The sequence below is a fragment of the Lissotriton helveticus genome, chromosome 11 (genome assembly GCF_964261635.1).
Source record: "Lissotriton helveticus chromosome 11, aLisHel1.1, whole genome shotgun sequence".
Lineage (NCBI taxonomy): Eukaryota > Metazoa > Chordata > Amphibia > Caudata > Salamandridae > Lissotriton > Lissotriton helveticus.
In genome coordinates this window covers 189,566,031-189,589,015 of record NC_136072.1, presented here as the reverse complement: position 1 = coordinate 189,589,015, position 22,985 = coordinate 189,566,031, and the positions used below count along the sequence as shown (strand labels likewise).

General features: G+C 48.4%; 1 protein-coding gene across 2 annotated transcripts in view; it reads left to right on the top strand.

The window, feature by feature from the left end:
• The window catches only part of SMC4 (structural maintenance of chromosomes 4), a 630,932-nt gene that overhangs the window by 287,042 nt on the left and 320,905 nt on the right, over nt 1-22,985 (top strand). For both annotated transcript variants that reach the window (XM_078666858.1, XM_078666857.1), the window contains one exon: nt 7,167-7,392. In XM_078666858.1, the coding sequence (XP_078522984.1) occupies nt 7,167-7,392 (226 nt within the window). The remainder of the gene's footprint in view (nt 1-7,166; nt 7,393-22,985) is intronic.

The following is a 22,985-nucleotide window of genomic DNA, read 5'->3' as shown; positions in this document are numbered from 1 at the left end:
CTATCTGCAGCGTACACAGCAGTTCCGGGTGGACGACCAGCTCTTTGTTGGCTACGTGGGCACCATAAAGGTCAGGCTGTGCATAAACGGACCAGCTTGTTCTGTGCATCAAAGCATGTTACTCCTTGGCTAAGAAGGAGCCTCCTGTGGGGCTGCGTGCTTATTTGACCAGGGCAACTGCAGCCACTACCGTCTTGGGGCGCAGCGTTCCCTTGCAGGACATTTGTCCGCCAGCTACGTGGGCCTCGTTGCACATGTTTACCAAGCATTACTGCCTTGACAGTCCAGTCAGGAGAGACCGCTTCTTTGGCAGTTCTGTTCTCAGTGACTCTCTGGTGTAACTTCGTTCGCAGACCCACCACCGGGGTTGGTATTGCTGGGGTATCTATTCTAAGGTAAGGAATCTATCATGAACATGTCTCTTTCAGATGCACATATTACTACTTGTGTAACGATATATCTGTAAGACATTAGTTAGTGATCGATTCCTTACCGCCCAACCCATCCTCCTCGTTCTGCTAACTGATTACTAGGGTTATGGTCATCCCTTTCAGGGCCCTAGTTTTCAATGCACCAGTGGTCAGTATCTTGCATGGCTCTGCGTTCCTGGCGCGGAAAGTCGTGTACAGAACTGACGTCCGCGCGTATGGGTGGCACGTACTAGTCTCTGTGACGTCATCTTGGAGCTTACGATGCCACCTACTGACGTGCAGAGCTACTGCTAGCAAAACTTTCTGGAACCAGTCTGACACCTGGGGATATTCGAAGGTAAGGACTCTATCACTAACTAATGTCTCTTACAGATGTATCGTTACACAAGTAGTAACGTTTGTGTCCGGAACAGTGTGCGATGCCTTTGAGCTTTAAAACTTGTAATTCCTGTTCTAGGCAGATGTCCGTGACTGACCCGCATCTTATTTGTATGTGGTGTTTGGACGAGCACCATGGCTCCACGGACTGGGAACCTGCCAACACCTGAAGCCGAAGTCTGGGCGGGAGCTCTATATGAAGCTTCTCTCGGCACGGCTGTCCTGGTCGGAGTCGTCTCGCCCCCCGGCCTCTTCATCGCCAGCAGGTCCCTCTTCTGTCAGGTTCTGCCATCGATCACCCTCAGGTCCAGGGCCGTTGTTAGCCACTTGGTAAGTCAAGGCACTTGTCGCCGAGGTCTTAGACTTCCCCTTCTGTTGTCTCGATACCTGCTGAATCTCGGTGCTGTTAGTCCTGACAAGACTTAAATAGGACTTGGCTGCTGCAAGTGTTCTGGTACCCCAGGTATTGGTGCTGTGCATCTCTGGTCGACCCCACTCTGCGTAGAGACAGATATGACCTTCAGGAGCATAGGTACCTCTTCTGGGGGGGGGGGGGGGGGAGTGGACTGGCTGGGAAGCAGCAACATAGTAAACTGGACCCTGCTTTTTTCGGTACCTGCAGTCTGCAAGGGAGTAGCTCCTTCGCTCCAAGGGAGATGGCTGGCAATTTGCTTAAGTGCAGGGTGAGTCATTTGGTCGGAATGGTCGAAACTGGTGCAGGGATTGGTGCCAAAAGTCCTCGGCATTCTTTTATTGTCCCTCTGTTCTTTTTATTCCTCTTCTCTGTCCGTCGAATCAAAGTTCCTTGCATAAGGGATGCCCCTGAATTCCCCGTTTATGGGCAATATTTGGAGTGACTGTTCGTAGCCAATGAGCTACTTACCTTCAGGGTGACTACACCCTTTATATGGCCCTTTCATGTGGGAAGCAGGCATAACTCTGACTCACTGTGCCTAATTCCATTAAAACGAAGATGGTTGAATTCTAGTTACTGTCCCCACATCAGGTAGCCCACCTTGGGAGTGGAACTAGCCTGATGGGGAACACTCCGGTGTAGGTAATATCTGATAGACTACTAGCCGCAGATTCCTTAACGTAGAATTATCCCCAGGCGTGAGACTGGATCTGGAAAAAAAATTGCAACAACATCCCTGCGCGCCGGGGGGACGACACCACGCCGCGACTCCCGCCCAGGCGTTGTCTGCGTATGTGACATCAGCGAGGTCACAAGTCCCACCCGGCGTGCCTATGTCCGTTTTTTCCCTCGCTTGCTTCTCCTTCCTTTCCTGAGACGTCAGCGGATCCCTTGCAGTGTGCGGGGCCCTCTGCGGCTTCGCTGGTGGCTCCGGCCTCACTCGCCGACTGGTTCGGATCCAAGTTCGGAGGATCTGGTGCTGTTGGGGTGCGGCCCTTCGGGGGTCCCTCCTTCGGACCACGGCGCCTCTGCTTCGCCGTAAACTCCTTTGGGAGTCCCTGTGGTGTCGCCAGGACTCTGGTTGCACCCCCGAGTCCCATTCGGTCCTCGGGGACAGGCGGTGGCCTTGGTCGAGGTGACGCCACTTAGGCACTGGCGGCTGCTGGCCCTGGCGGCGCCACAGGGGCTGGCGGAGGGCACTCTCGTCCAGTCACGGGCCGAGGTTGGCGGGGGACCCTGCATCCTTCCTCTGGTCCTTCTCGCCCCACCACGCAGGTGACTGCCTCGACTGAGGTTAGGTCGGCGCCTTTCCAGCTCCGTTTCTTCGCCGGCCCAGCCCTGGTCTCTTGCACAGAGTGCTGTGGCGGAGGTCGTTCTGGTCTCTGCCCTGGTGTTGGACGACTAAGTCCTGCTTCTGATTGCGGACTCTACGGAGCCAGGCTGACGTTGGGCTGTTATTTCTTCCCCGGATGCCTCTTCTCCAGAGGTTCGACTCTTGCTGGTGTCATCCTCGCCGGAGACGGGCCGACACATCGTGGCTTTTTCCCCGACGTCGTCTAAGGACGGCTCCTCGCAGTCTTCGCAGGAGGCGCCGCAGGACCTGGCCCTTCCTTCCTCCAGGGGGACGGCCTCCTTAGCTTGCAGCCATCGCCCACAGAGGAGCTGCTTTCCCCATAGCGGGGCACTACGGAGGAGGGTGCGGCCTTCGATCGCGCTGTTTCCACGGCTGTGGGAATTTTGCGCATGGGTGATCCAGCTGCCCATTTCCCCGCAGATTATCTTCTGGAGGTTCTCAATCAGGGCTCTGGTGGTAGGGAGCTGCTGCTTCCATTCGAGGGTTCGCTCCATTCTTCTCTTTTGGGGACTTGGGGCCTTCCCGCCACTGGGGATCCGGTGCCCCAACACCTTCTGCACCACCACCACCATCCACCGCTGCGTGATCCGGTGCGTCTTTCCCTCTACCAGAGGCCCTCTTTTGCTGAATGCCTTTCCCTCTCTGCCGCCGCTGTTGTCTCCCCCGTCACGGGAAGCCCACTGGCTGGACTCCTGGGGGCGCGATATATTCGCCTCAACCAATGTGGCTCTGCGGGCCCTTAATGTTTTGGCTAGGACCACTTCTTGTTTGTGGGACACAGCGGAGTCCCTTATGTCTGCCCCGCTTCTCAGTAGGGTGCCTGTGTTGTTTTGAGGGACCATGTGTTGGATGGCCGGGAGCTGGCAGTGTTTATTCTCCGCTCCGGACATCTCGGAGGTGCGTGGTCGTGCCATGGCTTCTTCATATGCACTTCGTCGCCATGCCTGGGTATCCGGGACAGTGTGTTCCTGGAGAACGTTCTGGAACGGCTGGTGGACCTTGCTTTCGATGGAGCTCTTTTGTTCCATGCCCATGCGGACTCGGCCATTCAGAGGTTCTTCTAACGGAGCATCGGCCGCCTCCTCCTTCTCCCCCTCAGTAACCTGTGAGTTGATCTGGGTTTTGGGAGGTGTTCTTCTGTTGGGGTGGGTCGCCCCAGTTGTGCGATCTGTGTGCTTCTTGTGCATTCGAGTTATTGCTTTGGGTTTCTACACCATGCTGACCCTGAGACTAGGCCTTCTGTTTTTCTCTTTGGCTGCTTGACAAGCCTTCTGCAGGTTTTTCCGCAGATCTTTTCTGTTGTCCTCTGCTGCAGAAGTTTCTTCCTAAGAGGTTCCCATGTCTTGGGACGTGACATGCCCCATGTGGGGTAGTGGTAGCTGTTATATACCTCTGTCCTGCGCTGGCGAGCTGTGGTCGCCTTCGGGCCTCTGCTCTCCGTGGTGATACGGTATGTTGCAGATGCAGTCCTCTTGCTGATGGCTTGAGTTGCGCCCCCGGGTGTCCTTCTCTGGGGTCGCTGCGCTGTTTGCCTGGTCTTGCCCGCTGTCTTCGACTGGCAGCTGGCTTGCCCTGAGTGCATCGTTCCGTGGTGTCTCGGTGTCTGGCTGTGCTTGCTGGTGCCGATCTTCTGTCTTTCTGGGGCTTTAGTGGGACAGTCATCCTTGCCTTGTCTGCTTCTTCCAGTGGGTCCTGCATTCAGTGTTCTCTCTCCTCCCTAGGGGATGAGATGGTTCTTTTGTTCCTTGTCCCTCTTTCGGGCGCAGTCTATTCTGTTGCCTTGTATGGGGGTGGGGTGCTTTGGCCTCCTTTCGCCTTGCCCTTGTATCCTCTGCTGAGTGAGGATGGGCTACCTCTTTTCTTGTCTTCTAAGTGTAAGGGTTCCCCTTGCCTGGGGGGACAGGGCTCTTCACCCTGCTCGTTTGACCCTTCCCTCTCTGGGTCTCTGTTATGTCCAGGCGGGTGGGGTCCTCTTGCGGACCCTCCTTGCCTCTGGGTATGGCTAGGGTATCTATTCTACGTTAAGGAATATGCGGCTAGTAGTCTCTATCAGATGTACGAGTTACTTACCATTCGGTAACGATGTATCTGGTAGAGACGATTCTAGCCGCAGAGTCCATCTCATCCCGCCATTCCTCCTGCGAGGACCATTGGCTTGGTCTTCTGCACTCGCATCCCTGTAGGTGGCTGCGTCAATGAGTACCTTCTTTCCTTCTTTTTGACAGGATGTTCGTCCTTTTTCTTTGTTCCTTTTCCTCCCCTTTTTGGCACATTGGAGGATAGGTTTATGGGTACTTCTGTGCTCTTAAGCTCTGGTTGCTCCAGGTTGGGGCCTACCTTCCGTCCCTCCCCTCCTTTCCCCCCTTTCTTAGTAGGATTCTGGGCCTTCTGCTATCTTTCTAGGTTGGGGTCTTTAGGCTGTGCCTCTGCCCTTTGTTCCTTCTGGGAGTTGTCACACTCTGTGATGGGGCTGTCTTGGAGTTTTGTCGTTCCTTGTTGTCCTGGACTAGTTCCCCTTCATTGTTTTGGTTGGGGGTTGTAGTCTTGCTACATGTTATCATGACATTTTTACATAAGTTCTTTGTCTCCAGGGGGGGCTATCTCCGTACTGGCAGGGTTGCTACTCACGGCTAGGCTCTGTTCTTTATTCTTTTCCCTGCCTTGGGTACTGCAGTGCCTGGCACTGCTCTTTATGGTGTTGTTCCTCACCATTCCTTTTTCCAATTTTTCTGCTCTTTCGCACACTTCCGGTGCTCAGTTTTGTCTGATGGATCCACGTTGTGGCGCGGAAAAGTTCTCCGAAGAAAACTGATGTAGGCGCGCCGGGGTGGGACTCATGTGACATCACTGATTATTTTTATATATATATATATATATATATATATATATATATATATATATATACACATACACATACACATACACACACACATACACCCCCCCCCCCCCCCCGCAACGCCTGGGCGGAGTCGCGTGTTCTGCCCTCAGAGCTTGGGATCTCACCTGCAGGAGTTTGAAACCTGTCTGTGGTGGCAGGCTGATCTGCTCCAGTCAGCCAGTACACTGGTAGGTAGTCGTTAAGTTTTCAGGGGGGCCCCCTTTAACCCCTTGCGTGTGTCGGACGGCCGCCGACAGTCTGACGTCCCGGTGTGCGGAGGACGACCGGGGGCTGTCCGAACCACACCATAAATCACCCACACCGCTGCGGAATTTCCGCCACGGTTAATGTGTCCTCTGGATGCATGTATTAAATCTATCATTGAAATCAGTGTGGGTTTATTAATACATTGTTTGATACCAAAATCTCTAGTTTCAGTGAACTTATCATGTAGCTGGGCAACTTGTAAATACCAGTGTCCAGAAAATGTACTTAAAATGGCTTCCTTGTTCACTAGTAATATTTAAGAATAGACTTAGAAACCACAGTGGCATATCTGCTCAAGCGGATATGTCCACACTAATAATATAGTGCACTCTGCCCTAGGGCTGTAAGGTCTGCTGTATGGGTGTCTAACGCATACGGCATGCAGTGCCTACAGGCATGGCACACCACAGGTGTGCCATGTCGTGTCTTCGCATTTCTCCACCATGTCACTCAGCAACCTCCCTTGGCAGTTAGCATATAAGTGTGATGAGGGTTCCCTTGGGATGGCATAATACATGATTCATCCCTTAATGCCCCTCTTTCACCTCAGTTCCCCAGGTACCAGAGGTAATATTTACTAGTGACTTACAGGGGGTGCTAAAGGTATTGCAGATAGGGGAAACAATTGTATGGTTTTTGGGAAAGATCTGGCAGTGGGGCCCCGAATTGTAGGAGCCCAGTGCAGTTTTGCAATTATTGCATGAAACACCAGGTAGTAAGTGGTGGTGACCATGTCAAAGGGAGCATTTTCCTACAGTGCCCAATAACCCGCTTCTATCCATGGGCGAAGTTTCTAGATTTTCACAGTCTCCTTTTAATCAGTTACCACGTTGGGCTTTAACCATTAAAATAAACTCACTGTTTCTGGCTCTATCAATCCAAGTCTATTTCGATACATGATCAGAACAGAAGCATGTCTTGAGCTGCAAGAGCCTTGATAACTGAAGATTTTAGAATGGGGGATAGCCATCAAAGTATTAAAAGATTTGCTTTGCTCATAGTCTCGTCTAAGTAATTCAATTAATTGACATGTGATGTAAGTATTTAATAGATTCTTACAACCCCTTTTCATGTATTTTACTTTGTGTACATTATTCTGGGATGACTCCTGAAAGGAATCTATTTCATTTTGGTTTGTGGTATTGTGGAAAAGGGGAACTCAAAACAAGGAGAGAAGCTTGAGGGGCCTCTAGCACGGTTTATTCTTTTAGACCCCTGAGGTCAACAGTGGGAGATCAAGACATGCATATGGAAGAGAACTACTGAAACAAGTTTATTTATTCTATCCATCGTCCAAAAATTGGAAATATAGTATTTAAAGACAATGCATTAAAAAGAAAAGGCAACACTCCACTGGCATTTGAAACGCATTGAGTGAAAAAGCTGAATAGTCTGTACAGTTTAACCTCAGTTTAATTATTATTCTTCTGTCATTCATAATAGATGAAGGTATCTGAAAAAAACATGGATAAAATCCATACCCCTGAAAACATTCCTCGTTTGTTTGATATGGTGAAAATACAAGATGAGCAGATTCGACCAGCATTTTATTTTGCTTTGCGGGATACTCTTGTGGCTGATAACTTGGATCAAGCAACAAGAGTGGCATTCCAGAAAGACAAGCGATGGAGAGTAGTAACATTGCAAGGACAAATCATAGAACAGTCTGGTATGTCAATTTTTTATTTTCTCATGTTATGGATATATAGCATTGTGTTATGCAGTAGTTATTTTCATCGATGTTTGCATGAAGTCTAGACACATCAGGGTTGAAGAATTGCACTACTTAAATAGCATAACAGATTCAAATCCACCATTATTGTTAACTCGGATTTAGGACAGCAGAAATGTGAAACTGTTACCTAAACTATTAAAATAGCCATAGGCACTGCTTTTGGAAAGTCCTAGTACAGGTGCTTGGGGACCAGGACGTTTTATACCTTTTAGAGATGTCCTTCAGGTCCTGAATGTTTTCTTTTCCTTAGTTCATATATTCTGACTCACATGGGTCGTTTACTTTAAAAGTAATTCCCCGCTATGAGCATGAATCCTAAAACACTATATCCAATATCAGTTCCTAAATTTCCTGATAGGGTGTAAATATCCATATACTGCCATCATCACCCTTCATGAGTCTATAAAAAGAAAGCCACAATTTTGTAGACTACCGTACTACAATAAGCCCTGCCTTTATAAAATTGTAGGAAAAGCACTGTTTACTTTATTTTTTGAAGTTTCCTCCTGTCCTTTTTATGATTCCAGTAGCTTCCACTACCTATGATGATTTGCACAGGCAGCTGCAGAGGTTTTCTTTCAACTTGAGTTTTTTTTACTTTCACTCAACATCTGTACCACCGATTTATCAATTGAACCTATTTTTATTCCATTTTATTAAAAGAAATTCTGTCAAAATGCCTTCACTCTTCAAATTGTCCAGCCTCTGGAAGGAGGAACACAGCCATTGATATACAAAAGAATCTAGTTTGTCGTCCTTCCTCACATTCAGTGAAGAAATGTTTGTTTTGTCAGAAAATACCCTAAAAAATATTTAATAAATTCATCCAATTGAACGAATTAGATAACATAAATGCTGTAGGTAAATAAGAGCACCTGAGGGCTAAGGAGGGGCAGAAAAGTGCTTGAGATCATCTCCAGCCGTACATCTTTGACAGAAAAGGATCCAGCACCTTGTAAAATCTTCTTGCATAGGGAGCTCTCAAGAGGAGTACGAGTAAGCTAGAAGATGTCACCACTATTGTACGTAACACTACCAGTCGATGTTGAAGAACGTGCTATTAAAGGCTTAAGCCCCAATGTGCTCAACAATGAAAGATGGATTGCTGGCAATACGTAATGTCATCACTTGATTCTAAGGCTAGACTCACCAATACATTTCGCGATGTTGCCAAAATAGACGCTGACATTCTCAATCACCTGTGACTCCAGTTGTCATGAACACAAGCTTTCCTGAAGGCTCCACTTCCATTGGGCCTTCCCTGACTTTTCAGGTTCCACTGCAACCTCTTAGCCTTTCAGAAGGTTTCAAGACCAGTATCCATGTTCAGAGACCGGATCACCACAGGTACCAGACGCTCCAAGTGCACCACAGCGGCCCATGAGCCATAGGTCTTCATCACCGTATCCTTCAAAGTCACAGTCCAGTAGTGATGGATCCATTTTGTCTCCTGCAACTTTACCTGCTAGAGATTCCACAGGAAGCTGGCTCTTTATATGATATACCATTAAGTGACAGGTAATCACCAATGGGGTGTCTAAACCCTCTATTATGTCCCCCTCCTGTAGTAGGGGGGCATAGTTCTAGCCCTGATTGGAGAAGTCCCACCAACTGGTTCTTCCACCAAAAGTGGTGGTTTGACCCGGGGGCTGCCTTCTGCCTCTAGCAGCAGAGGCTGGGATCGCATTACAAAGGTGGCAAGACCTTTGAAGCTTCCCTCTTGAGCACTGTGCCTGCCTGGAGGAGGAGGTGTGACACCTCCGTCCAAGATGAGCTTTATTTATGGCCTCAAAGAGCAAGTGCTCTAACCCCAGGTGTCCAGAAACCTGTCTGGTAGTGGCAGGTTACCTAAAGTCAGTGAGAGACCGCACCAGGGTTGATAGGGTTTCAGGGAGCACATTTGAGGTGCCCTCTGGGTACATGTTTTAATAAATCCACATTGGCATCAGTGTGGGTTTATTAAGAGGAGGAGTTTGGTACCAAACACTCCTGAGTTCAGTGAAGCCATCATGGTTTTTGGGAACTGGAGGTGTTGATTTTCCAGCCCATGTATTCTCTAAGGCTTCCCTGGCACTTACAATGTTAAGGATATTCTTAAATATTGAATGGGCATATCTGCTCATGCAGCTATTCCCACACCTGATATAGTGTACCCTGCCTTAGGGTCTGTAAGGCCTGCTAGAGGGATGCCTTACCTAAACCTTAGGCAGTGCTGCTTGACATGGCACACAGGCATTGTTCTATTTTGACTTTGGCGTTTTTCTCTGCACCAAGACATGGTGGCTGCAGTGGCAGTTTGCATGGCCTTGGTGAGGGGTCCCTAGGGGACCCTTTTTAATCCCAATTTCCTAGGCACCAGGGATACCTTTTACTAGGGATGTACAGGTGGCTCTGAAGTGGTGCCAATCGTGGTACAGTTTTAGGTAAGGAGCTCTGGCACATTGGACCTGGTTGGCAGGGAACCTGTGAATTTTAAATCGAAACTACATCATTTTCCACGCAAAATGTTGGAGGCTAACTACGCACTTTCTCACACGACCCCACATACGAAAGAGGATTAAACTAATTTCCCCCTGGAGAGCCTTCATCTTTTAAGTGGAAGAACCTGAAAAGGCCATCTGCTTTGGCATGGGCAGTCCCAGGTCTGTGTTGCACTGTAAAGTCCATTCTCTGTAGGGGTATGGACCACCTTAACAGTTTAAGGTTTTCACCCCTGAGGCCTGTGGTCTTTCTGGACTAGGAAGTGAGTGCCAAACAGGTATGTCTTCAACTTCTTCAGGGCCCACACTACAGCAAAGGCTTCCCTCTCCATGGCACTTCAACTCTGCCGTCTGGAGAGTAGTCTCCTGCTTATTAAAATAATGGGTTGGCCATGCCCTTCATTTGTTTGGGCTAGAACTGCTCCTTTCCCATGCTCAGATGAATCTGTCTGCAAAATAAACTGCTTCGAGTAATCTGGAACTTTCAGGAATGGGGCAGAGCATAGTGCATCCTTTAGTTCCAAAAGCCTTTTGACAACTAACTTTCACCAGTTCACTTTCTTGGGCATCTTCCTGGAGGTGAGCTCTGTGACCACCATAGACACACAATCTTTCATGAACCTTCTGTAATAAGTTAAGCCAAGGAATGATCTGACTTGAGTCTGGGTTGTAGGAGCTTCCCAGTCCAGAATTGCCTGGATCTTGGGTTGGAGTGGCTGAACTTGGCCCCCACCTATCAGATGGCCCAAGAATACTGCCTTTCCCTGTCCTACCTGGCACTTGCTTGCCTTTATAGTAAGACCTGCACTGTTCAGAGCCTCAAGTGCCTTCCCAAGGTGGATTAGGTGGTCCTGCCAGGTAGAGCTATAGACAGCAATATCCTCTAGATAAGCTGCCCTAAAGGATTCCAATCCAGCAAGGACTTTTTTCACCAACCTCTGGAAGGTGGTGGGGCATTCTTTAATCCAAAGGGCATCACAGCAAACTGGAAATTCTCACTTGGAGTGGACAATTGTGAGAAAGTGGCTCTTTTGACATGGTTAGCCCCCACTTTTTACCTGGTACTTGAAGTGGTTTTGATTGTAGTGCACAAGGTACCTGCCAACCAGGTCCCCCGTGCCACGGCTTCTTCCCTAAAACTATTCCATAATTGGCCCCTCACATGGTACAGAGTAAATGGTACCTGGGTACCTAGGGCCTTGAAACTGAAGGGGATCCCCTAGGGACCCCTAACGCCCTGCAGACTGCCACTGCAGTATGCATGGCCTGGTACAGACAAAATTACAGTTGACATGGCACACTGCCTAGGGCATAGGTAAGTCGCCCCTCTAGAAGATTTTCCAGCTCTAAGGCAGAGTGCACAATAACGCAGATCTGCATGAGCAGATATTCTCCTACAATATTTATGTCCATTCCTTGGTATTGTAAGTGCCAGAGAACCCATAGAGAGTACATGGGCTGGAAACTCGACAACTCGCGTCCCCAAGCACCATGATGGCTTCTCTGAAGACAGGAGTGTTTGGTACCAAACTACTCCTCTGAATAAACCCACTGATGCCGATGTGGGATTTAATGAACCATGCACTCATAGGGCATCTCTGAGGTGCCCTCTGAAAACCTGCCAACCCTGGTGTGGTCATAGACTAGCGGTAGGCAGCTTGCCACTACCAGAAACGTTTGTGGATCCCTGGATTGAGAGCCTCTGCTCTCTGGGACCAGGAAGAATGCATATCCTAGGCAGCGGTCACACCTCCTCCCCCAGGATGGGCACATTGCTTGAGATGGAGGCTTAAAAGGCCTGCTGCCTTTGTAATGCGACTCCATGCCTCTGCTACTAGCAGCTGATGGCAGCCCCTGTTTACACCCTACTTTGTGTGAAAACCTAGGAAGAATAGGTGTGCCCACCCCACCCCTATGGTAGGGGAGGAGATGTGAAGCAAATCTTTCAGCCCCTGCCATCTTGAAGATTGGGAGACTTGTCCCATTAGTGCTAGGAATAAGTCCCCTCCCACAGGAGGGTGGCATAATTGAGGGTGTAATCACCCCAGGTAAAGGGCACATTGGCCCTACCTGACCATCCTTAAAACGCCCCTCAAAATTAGTATTTGTGTTGCTCCCCCAGACCCTGAAATTAGTTCCTGACCTAAGGACAAAGACACGTGTTGTAACTTGGCCCTAGCCCTAATGACCTCTGTCCAGCTCCAAAGACTTTATAACAGAATAAGACGCCAGTCCTGCAGCCAGCAACTTCCAGAACCAATGGAAGACTACCTGCTCTTTGAGAAAGATCAGAGAATCCCTAGGACTGCGGATCTGTCCCAAGAAACTTACACAAAGGACTCTGGTGCCCTCCAGAACCACAAATCTGCCCACTCTCCCCAACGCCTCCGGCCCATGTCCAGGTGGCCTGCCAATCCTAACCTCATGTCCAGCGTTGCCTGACCCCTCCTGGACCTCACGACAACACCTGCAGACTGAATCCAGAGGCTCCCCTGACCGCCTTTGTTATGAAGAATCCGACGTCAAAGGACAACCGGCACACTAAGCCCCTGGGCCTTGGTGAGCTGAACAGACTGAGCCCCTTTGACCCTCAACTTACCACTGCTGTGGCTGCTCTCACTCCTGTAGCCTCCAGTGCGACGCCTGCAGCGTGTTTGTCCCGCTAAGTTTCTCCTTTAAAAAGTATTGAATGCCTGACATGGTAAAATCAGCAGTAGAAATGGCCCCGATACGAGACAGTGAGTGAGGGTTAATGAATAAAATTGCTGCAATCACCGCAGGTGGGTGGGGCAACCCTCTACCCTGCAGGAGGAACTGATGCTGCTCCTAGGAGGTTTTAGAGGTCTCAGTTGCCAGCAGGTTGCAGGGTTGTCAAAGCTGGAGACAGGCCGGTAGGGCTGGGGTCAAGGCAGTTGTCTTTTGGCTTCTGCTGCAGGGTGTCGACTCATTTTAGGCTGTTGCAATCTGAGGGCCAGGTCTGGGGGAGCCACCTAAATACATTTCTGAAGTGTGTTGGGGGAGTAGCAGGTAGGGCCAATGGGCACAATACCTGGGGTGACTACACACATTATTATGCCACCCTCCTGTGGGAGAGGAAATATGCCTAGCCCTGATTGGAGGGGTTCCCCATCTTCAAGATGGCGGGGACTGAAAGTTGCGTTTCACCTCACCTCCTCCATCTTAGGGGTGTGGTTGGCAGAGGCGGGCACACCTATCTTTTTAATATTTTCCACCGAAGTCGGGGTGTAAACCAGGGGCTGCCATCTTCTAGCAGCAGAGGCTGGGACTGCAGTACAAAGGAGGCAGGCCTTTGAAGCTTCTCCTTCGAACACTGGCCCATCCTGGGGGTGGAGGCATGCCGCCTCTGTCCACTTCATTGTTTCTGGTCCCAAAGAGCAGGGGCTCTCAACCCAGGGATTCAGAAACATGTCTAGTGGTGGCTGGCTGCCTACCGTTCAGAGACCACACCAGGGTCTGTAGGTTTTCAGGGGACACCTCTGAGGGGCCCTCTGAGTACATGTTTTAATAACTCCCACCCTGGGATAAGTGTGGGTTTACTGAGAGGAGTAGTTTGATACCAAACACTCCTGAGTTCAGAGAAACCCATGGTGCTGCATAACTCAAGTTGTCGAGGTTCCAGCCCACGTACTCTCTATGGCTTCCTGGCACTTACGCTCAGCTACCTAGTCTGTTCTGTCCTCCCGGCGTGAAGCTGAGTGCCCGCTCCATATTAAATACCTTTACACCTCGTAATGCAAGCCAGTCGCCCTCGGGCCGAAGTGCCCCCCTCCACCTGATGTTTGATGCTGTGGCTCGCCATCTTTCCCTTTTCTGAAATGCAGCCCTAGTTATTACAAGATAATTGATATACTGACCTATAGAGCGGGGTGGGGGGGGGGGGTAGTTTGAGTGTGGTTTCTTTCTTGATTAACAATGACAGATTATATTGCTCATTACGACAGTGTACCTTGACGCCACATTACGTGGTGATCGCAATGAATGTCTTGGTTGCCTCAAGAAAATCTGTTTTTATTAAAAAAAAGACTATCTTTAGGCAGCCTGCCACACACAGACTTGTTATCCAGTATTGGGGTATCTTTCATAGATTCGCATGCTTAGAAGCATCCCCGCCGACAAGGTGGGAGTCTCGTGGTACAATAAAACATATACATTAGTCATAATAACATTATACTATAGGTGACAGTAGATAGCAAAGTCACTACATTAGCCTATCTTAGTCCTTTGGCTGGTTTCCAAGTTTGGTTCTTTCTGCAAATCAGGCAGCAGCACCCTCTTAGAACCTTCCTCACAGAGATGCAAACCATCAGATTTTCTACAGCACCTCGTGTGACAGGGAAGTCTCCCTGAGCTCTGCTCAGTTTTTTCCTTACCTTTACTTCTTTGTGAGAAAAGATGTCTGATTCTTCTAGGAAAAGCTTATTCCTGCCTTGTTCTTCATGTCGGAAGAAGAGGTTGTACTTTGGGGATCCACATAAGGAATGTATTTACTGCCTGTACCCAGCTCACAAGGTCAAGGATTGCAGGATCTGTAGAACCTTTCCTGCCAAGACCTTGAAGGACAGAGAAGAACGGCTTTTGGTTTGGCTGGAGAAGTTGAAGGCCTCATCAGATGTGGTATCTCAAGATGAAGGCAGTGTGAGTCCTCATGTGTCCACCCCTCTGGCCAAGAAGAGGGATAGATCTGGAGATCCACCTGAGACACAGAGTAAGACCCAGAAGAAATCTCACTCTGAGATTGGTCACTCTTCCTCAAAAAAAGAGAAGTCCTCTTTCTCTTCTGATGTAAAATCTGGAGGAAAGGTGAAGATTTCTTTGAAAACTGCCTCTAAATCCCTTTCTGAGCCTCCGTCGACGTCGAAAATTACTCCGACGATAAAATCTCCTCAGAAGGTGAGTGAATCTTCAGCGTCAATGAAGAAAATCCCACCGTCGATGAGAACTCAGTCGACTGCACCGTCGACTGCACCGTTGACAAGTATTACATCACCGTCGATGATGCCACCGCCGTAGAAGACTATTCGTTCGTTGACAAGTACGCCGTCGACTATGTTACAGGTCCCGTCTACGAGCCCACCGTCGACTATGATTGTGCTCTAGACGAGCCCACCGTCGACGACTTCCACATCGATGACATCGTCGACTATGGTTTTTCCGTCGACGACCTCCATGATCTCAACGCAGACGGTGTCATCTATTATGGCAATTTCAACAGATACGGATTCACCATCCATGTACATTTCATCTACGCTGAAGCGTAAAAGGCCTGCATCTTTAGAAATCACGCCAGTTTTAAGCTCCAAATTAACATCTTCAAGGCAATTTTACCAGGATGTCACATATTTCACCTTTACCTCAGTCATTATTTGGAGGAGTCGGATGATGAAGACCCCTTTGGTCCATCGCATGACCCTTCTCAACTCCGAATAAAATATCAGGATGAGGATGACGAAGAGGAATATTATGAACCCTGTGAGTCTTTAAGAGAACCTCAAGAATCATTTCACCAAGAACCTATGGCTCAGATGCCTGCTGCTTTATTGCAAGACCTTTCAGCAATGTTGAGGGACTATAATACTCTTTTCTCCAGTAACAGTCCTGGAAAGAAACCCTGCGCCTGTAGCTGTGCAGCCTGCGACCCCTGCTACCCCGATCTTAGAGCCTCAGGTAGCCCTACCCTCACAATTTCTTCAGGATGACAGACAAGGTAGCTGAAGAGGGAGAACTACCACACTCGCTCACTACTGTGGACTAATGGGACGAGTATCTTATTCCAACACCAGCTTCGCCAGTTCCCCAAGCTGTTGACTCCCCTCCTGAGGACATAGCTATTATGGAAAGGGCAGCCTCTAGATTCCATCTATCAATGCCAGTACAAAAGACATAATGTTTTCTGTATGATTTTTAAGGACCAGGGCAGAAAATCGACACGTTCAATTCCAATAATTGATCATATCTGGGAAGAAGGGGTGAAAATAATGAAGACTCCATTTTCAATTCCGGCGATCCTCCCTAGGATCGACAAGAAATACAAGGTGCCAGATGACGCTCCTGCCTGCCTCTCAGGTCACCCTAGACCAGACTCCTTCATCTCAGGCGGCGCAGAGAAAGTCTTGGAATCCTTCTGCCCCAATAACGGCTCCACCAGATAAAGATGGTAGGCACCTTGACAACATTGGAAAGCGCTTTACTACCATGGCGGGTTGCTACTGTTCGGGCCACGAATTGTTTAGCAATTCTAGGCAGGTACGATCTGCAATTATGGTTGGACATTTCACCTTATAGAGTATCTACCTGAAGATAAGAAAATAGAAGCGAGGAAAATTCTCCTAGAGGGCGAAAGAGCTGCTTCTGAGATTATTGATATCTCAATGGATAAGGCTTCTCTGGGGTTTAGCCAGCTTGCTGGAGCAGCTACCCTCAGACGTCAGGGCTGGCTGATATCCACTAACTTTCGCCCTGAGGTCCAAACGAAAATTCAGGACATGCCTTTGACGGAGATCTGTTATTTGGCAAGCACTTGGATGCAGGAAATAAAAAAGGACACCGATACTGCTAGGGCGTTGGGCACCTTGCAGTATAGAAAAACACCTTTTCGAAGAGGAAGAGGCTCATACGCCTTTCGAGGAGGATACCAGAAGTACCAGCAACAAGGTGGCCAAGGCCGTTATGGATACCAGGAACAACAATCCTATAGAAATCCCCCAGCCGCTGCTTGTAGGCAGCAGGGCAGAAGACGTCAAACTCAGGGCAGAGATTTTGCCAGAAATAAGTGACAATATTGTAGCACCTGCACCAGATACGCCACAAGTGAACAAAGTTCTGAAAATTTCCCGGCATCTCGAAAATTGGAGAAAAATCACCACAGACAAGGGGGTTTTGGATATAATCAGATTTGGTCACACCCTGGAATTCACAATTTTTCCCCCTCCTCGTCCACCTTGGAAGCAAAACACACCGCTTCTTGCTCTGCTCAGAAAAGAGGTGAGAATCATGTTGTTGAAGGGAGCGATAGAAAAGGTGCCAATCTCTCAAACTGGAAAGGGATTTTACTCCTGCTTTTTTCTGATAAAGAAAAAATCTGGGGAATGGAGACCAATCTTGGATTTAAGAATGCTGAACAAATACCTCCAGAAAAAGGATTTCCGGATGGAAACACTCCAGAAAATCCTCCAGCTTCTGGATCATGCTGGTTTCATGACAACGTTGGATCTTCAAGTTGCTTATTTCCACGTCTCCATTCATCCGAAACATCGAAAGTTCCTTAGATTTACTGTGGCAGGTGCACATTTCCAATTCCATTTGGCCTCCGCTCCGCTCCATGAGTCCACCAAATTTCTAGCTCCGGTAGAAGCTCATCTTGGGCTACAAGGCATCCAATTATTCCCGTATCTGGACGACTGGCTGATAAAGGCTCCGTCAGGATTCTCTTGCAACAGCAAAATTCCTGCAATTATTTCACTCTGGGACTCTTCCGAAACGTCCAGAAGTCAAGCCTCTGCCCTCCCCAAGCAATTCAATTTCTGGGGGCAAAACTGGATACTGTTCAAGACAAAGCATTCTTGTCCAAAGAAAGACTGTCTCGCCTTGTCTCTCTGGCTTCAAGCCTCCTAGAAAGAAAGTTTGCTTCAGTGAGAATGATCAAATCCTTTCTAGGGATTTTGTCATCAGCGATTCTGAAAATGAGACCAATTCAAAAAGTGCTGGACAATCAGTGGCTCCAGATCGCGGGTTCGTTCGATGACCTAGTCCAAGTAACTCCAGTTATGAAAAAAACTCTTTCTTGGTGGGAATCTTCCAAAAATACCTCAGTATTGCTCAGTTTTCAGCCTCCAGTACCGGATTTTACCCTTACGACAGATGCCTCCCTGGAAGGTTAGGGGGCGCATCTTCAAGATCTATGCATAAGGGGTAGGTGGTCTGCAGCAATAGCAAAGATGCACATCAACTTTCTGGAGCGTCAAGCCATTTTTCTGCCTCTGCAGTCTTTTCTGCCAAGGGTCTACAGTTCTCATCAGAACTGACAACACCACTTGCATGCATTACTTAAACAAGCAAGGTGGTACCAGGTCTCACATCATGTCCCAAAAGGCCCAAAGCATCTGGGAATTGCTTCTCTTGCATGATATTGCGATCAAGGTGGAACATCTTCCAGGAGTCCACAACACCCTAGCAGACACTCTAAGCAGGACGACAAAGTCCTGTCACGTATGGGAGCTGAATCAAACAATTCTGGAAAATGTCTTTCAGAAGTGGGGCAAACAGAATCTGGATCTCTTTGCCTCCGGGAACAATCGAAAGTGCCCTTTCTTTGCGAGTTGGGAACCAGAGAAGGGCCCTTGGGGAAACGTATTCATGATGAGGTGGACTGGAATTTTTGCTTACGCGTTCCCTCCCTTTCCCCTGAACCCAAGACTTCTGCTCAAGATCAAGAGGAAACCATGCTGCATGATTCTAATCGCATGAAATGGCCACGTCAGCACTGGTTCACAGAACTTATCCTTCTCTCCAAGTGCAAGCCATTCCGCCTTCCGAAAATACCAAATCTGTTGTCAATGAGCAAAGGCCGGATTCTTCATCCTCGGCCAGCCCAACTGCAGCTCCATGCTTGGTTTCTGGATTCTCGGAATTCTCAGAGATAGACTTACCTCAAGACTGCAGAGCTATTCTGAATAGAGCAAGAGCCCCTTCTACGTTACGAACCTATGCCTTAAAATGGAAGCGATTCTGTTGCTGGTGCAGCAGCAACAATCTACGCCCACTGGAAAGTCCTCCTGCTAAAATACTACCATATCTATTGTCATTATCTAAGTTTGGACTCATGTTTGCTTCTGTTAAATTACATCTGGCTGCGATTTCTACATACAGACGATCCTCAGGAGCGGCATCACTTAGTTCCAATTGCCTAGTTAAACAGTTCCTGAAAGGCCTTTTCAGGTCTTTCCCACCTATTAGAGCGCCTCCTCCGGAATGGAGACTGAATCTGGTGTTACAACAACTAATGAAACATCCGTTTGAACCCATTCATAAAGCAGATTTAAAATCTTATGGAAGACGGCTCTCCTATTGGCACTCACCTCTTGCTGACGAGTGAGTGAAATTCAGGCGTTCACTATAAGACAACCATGTTTGAAGTTTACTAATGACTATGTCCTTTTAAGAACTAATCCCACATTCATACCCAAGGTTCCTACTTCTTTCCATCTCAACAAACCTGTGATATTACGGACTTTCTTTCCTAATCAGTCTTCCTCGACTGAAAAATCTTTGCATACCTTAGATGTCAAAAGATGCTTGAAATTCTACATATCTCGGACTGTATCCATCAAAAAATCAGACCAGTTATTTCTTTCTTATGGTGGTCATAAGCCAGGATCAGCAGTAACACAAGCTACTATATAAAGGGTGGATTGCATCCGCTATTCAATTCTGCCATTGCAAGGCCGGACATCCATTATAAAATAAGCCCAAAACTCATTCTACCAGGGTAGTGTCTTCATCAACGGCACTTTTCGCTGGTGTGTCCTTGGTATAGATTTGCCGGGCTGCAACCTGGAAAAGTGTGCACACATTTACTCTGCATTATTGCCTGGATCTGGCAACAGCGGCTGAGTCAGCAGTTGGTCAAGCAGTACTACGAAACCTTTTTAGATAAGATAAGCCTATATGAGAACAGTATATTATTTTTGCTATGGTAAAGATTCTTTAGTGCATATAACTTTTATTGCATATGTGTATGACTTACTCTTTATTATAATACAAATATGTATGTATGTTTTTGTATGGGTTTGACATGGTATCTTTTGAATTTTCTTATGATACCCACCATCCACTATGCATCTGAGTATTATTTACTGCTAGCTATTCTGATTCTAAGCATGTGAATCTATGAAAGATACCCCAATACTGGATAAGAAAACGAGTTACTTACCTGTAACTTCAGTTATCCAGTATTGGTATCTTTCATAGATTCACATGCGACCCACCCTCCTCCCCGTAGAGGCTTACCTTATTATGGCATACTTACTGTCACTTGTGCTACGAAAATCTGAGGGCCTCTCTGGAAAGGTTCTAAGAGGGTGCTGCTGTCTGATTGGCTGGTTTCCACGTTTGGTTCTTTTTGCAAAAGGACTAAGATGGGCTAATGTAGTGACTTTGCTATCTACTGTAGCCTATAGTATAATGTTATTATGACTGTAATGTATATGTTTTATTGTACCGCGAGACTCCCACCTCATCGGCGGGGATGATTCTAAGCATGTGAATCTATGAAATATACCAATACGGGATAACTGAAGTTACAGGTAAGTAACTAGTTTTCTTTCTGGACCCCTGGCCAAGAGCGTCTTCGCTCTCAGACCAGATGCAAAGCATATCCTGGGCATAAGTGTCACTGCCTCCCCTAGGATGGGCACAGTGCTAGAGAGGGAAGCTACAAAGACCTGCTGCCATTGTATTACAACCCCCAGCTTCTGCTACTACCAGATGTCAGGTCCTGGTTTACACCCCTACTTTGGGCTGGTAAAGCTAGGAAGAATAGGAGGCATGCCCACCTCTTCCAACGCCACCCTTAAGGTGAAGGAGGCAAGGTGAAGCACATCTTTCAGTCAGGGCCATACATTTAGTGTTTAGGTGGCTCCGTTAGACCCTTAAACTAGTTCCTGCTGACCGAAGGACGAAGACACCAACTGACTTAGTCCCAGCCCTACTGGCCTGTGTCCAGCTCAAAGATCCTGCAGCCAGCAAAATCCAGAACCCAAGGAAGACTTCCTGCCCTCTGATAAAGACCAGAACTCCAGAGGACAGCCGACCTGTTCCCAAGAAATCTGCACAACGGACTGTGGAACTAAGAGTCCTGACCACTCTGCACCCGACTCCTCTGGCCCATGTCCAGGTGGCCCACTGGTCCAGAGAGGTTCCCAGTGATCCTGACCTCAAGCTCCGTGTTGGCTGACCCCTCCTGCACTCCCCGACTATGCTTGGAGTGTGAACTCACTCCTCTCCCCCGGCTCCCGTAAGAAGAATCTGACATCAAAGGACACCCCTGCACCCGAAGCGACTGGGACTTGGGGAGCTCAACCAATGGTGTCACTTTGACCCTTAACTGACTCCTGCTGTCGCTAATTTCATGCGTGTAGCCTTCAGTTCGTCGCCTGCCCCGGTCTTCAAATGCAAGTTTCTCAATTGAAAAGCATTGGGTGCTTGGAGCTGTATTTTCTCCATACACTCAGCCACCCCTGTGCCACTGATCCCTGCTACTGATGTACTTAACTGCAAGCAGCATGGCTTCAAGCACCCTCAGCCTCCATTAAAACGCATTGTGCCCAACTCCGAATTTGACCTCTGTACCCTGCTGCCCATGTGCCATTGGTGGTACAGACTTTGTGCTTACCTATACCTTGCCCTCTGCTGATCTTAAACACCGAACACTGGAACTGTAAGTTGGGTACTTACCTGTGAAGCTGCATTGTTGTTTTCCCCAATAGTTTAACATTGAATTGTTTGAGAATTGAACTAAAGTTTCGACTTTTGAAAGACTAAAGTATTTTTCCTGAAAAACTTGCTTACATTTTTGCAAAAATCTTGGTCTCAAAATAAAAGTCAAAGCTTATTTTTCTAACTGAGTGCGGATCTCCTTTTTGAATTGTGTCCCCCCTATTGGTCATTCTGTAGTAGGGGATCTCTGTGTATAGTCATAATCTAGTGAATAGTCCCGCCCATGTGCGTGGACCCCGGAGCAATCAAAAATAATCTTTTAAGTCGTCTTATTGCAGTTCTGCATAGTCACTTAAGAGAAAATTAAAGACAATAATGCAGCCTGTACCTACAAGGCTACACTGTCCAGTACCTCAACTAGAAATGCCAAGGATATTTTACTAGCATCACATTTCCATAATGTGTCAAGTTCCATCCATAGAGAAACTTCCCCTTCACAAAAACCTTGGAATGATAGAGAGGAAGGGATGGACAGACAAGCCCCCATAGGCTGCCATTCTTTGTCTGGAAAAGGGATACTGTGCCTTTAAGGAACTCTCCAGAGACCCTCGGTATCCCATGATGCTCTGCAAACTCCTTTTACTTTCAGTTCTTTTTTCCAGCTCCTGCTAGCAGGACCCTGGAGCTTTGAGCTCTCCCTTTTTGGGTTTAATTCTAATTGTTTGACACTTCAAGTGAGTGTTTCACTCGACGTCCACCTGTTCCTTCTTCCATTTGCTGGAGTTTTTTGCCACCTTTTCTGCCAAATGCCTGCGTTGTTCGACAGATGCCCTGAGTGTGCCAGGAAGAAGGCCAACTCTGATGGCCACAGAGTGTGTATCCTGTCTCCCTTCATCCCATGTTCCTGGGGATTATGACATCTGCCAGTCCTTTTCCAAAAGTACCAGGAGAGCGAGGGAGAAGATCCGGCTCCAAGGCCTGGAGCTGAGAAAACTTCAGGATTAAGGTGGGTCTGGGCATGGGAGTGCTGGATCTGAGTTCTCTGCCCTTGCTGCAGCCTCTGGGGGGCTCCCCAGTCAAGAGAAGGCCAGAAAACTGCACATTTCTCCGTCGACGTCGATGGCCTCGACGTCTGCGTTGAGAGGATTGACCACCGTGTGCTCTGTCGACCCAGGGCTCTGGGTCGTAGCGGCGTCGCCGTTTGACGCCGAGGGGGCTGACGCCGAGACCTCGGACGAGGTTGACGTCGAGAACGACATCGTCGAGCAGTCGTCGATGTCGTGATGGTTCCAGGCACCGGCGCTCGCCGTCGAGACACCGCCGCTCGCTGTCGAGGTCTACTCGGCGTTCGACGTCAAGGAGCAGGCACTCTACGTCGAGGAATAGGAGATCGCCGTCGAGGGATGTCTCGACGTCGAGGAAGAGGTCGACGTCTAGAAAGGAGAGGTCCACCTCCAGGAGGCGATCATGGACAAGGACGGTGTCCCCGGGCTCGGTGGTCAGCCTGTCCTCTGTTTCCACGAGCCCCCTGTCGCGGCGGTGCTCGCCCAGTAGAAGTTCTGCTTCTAGGACTTTGTCGCAAAGGCCTACAAA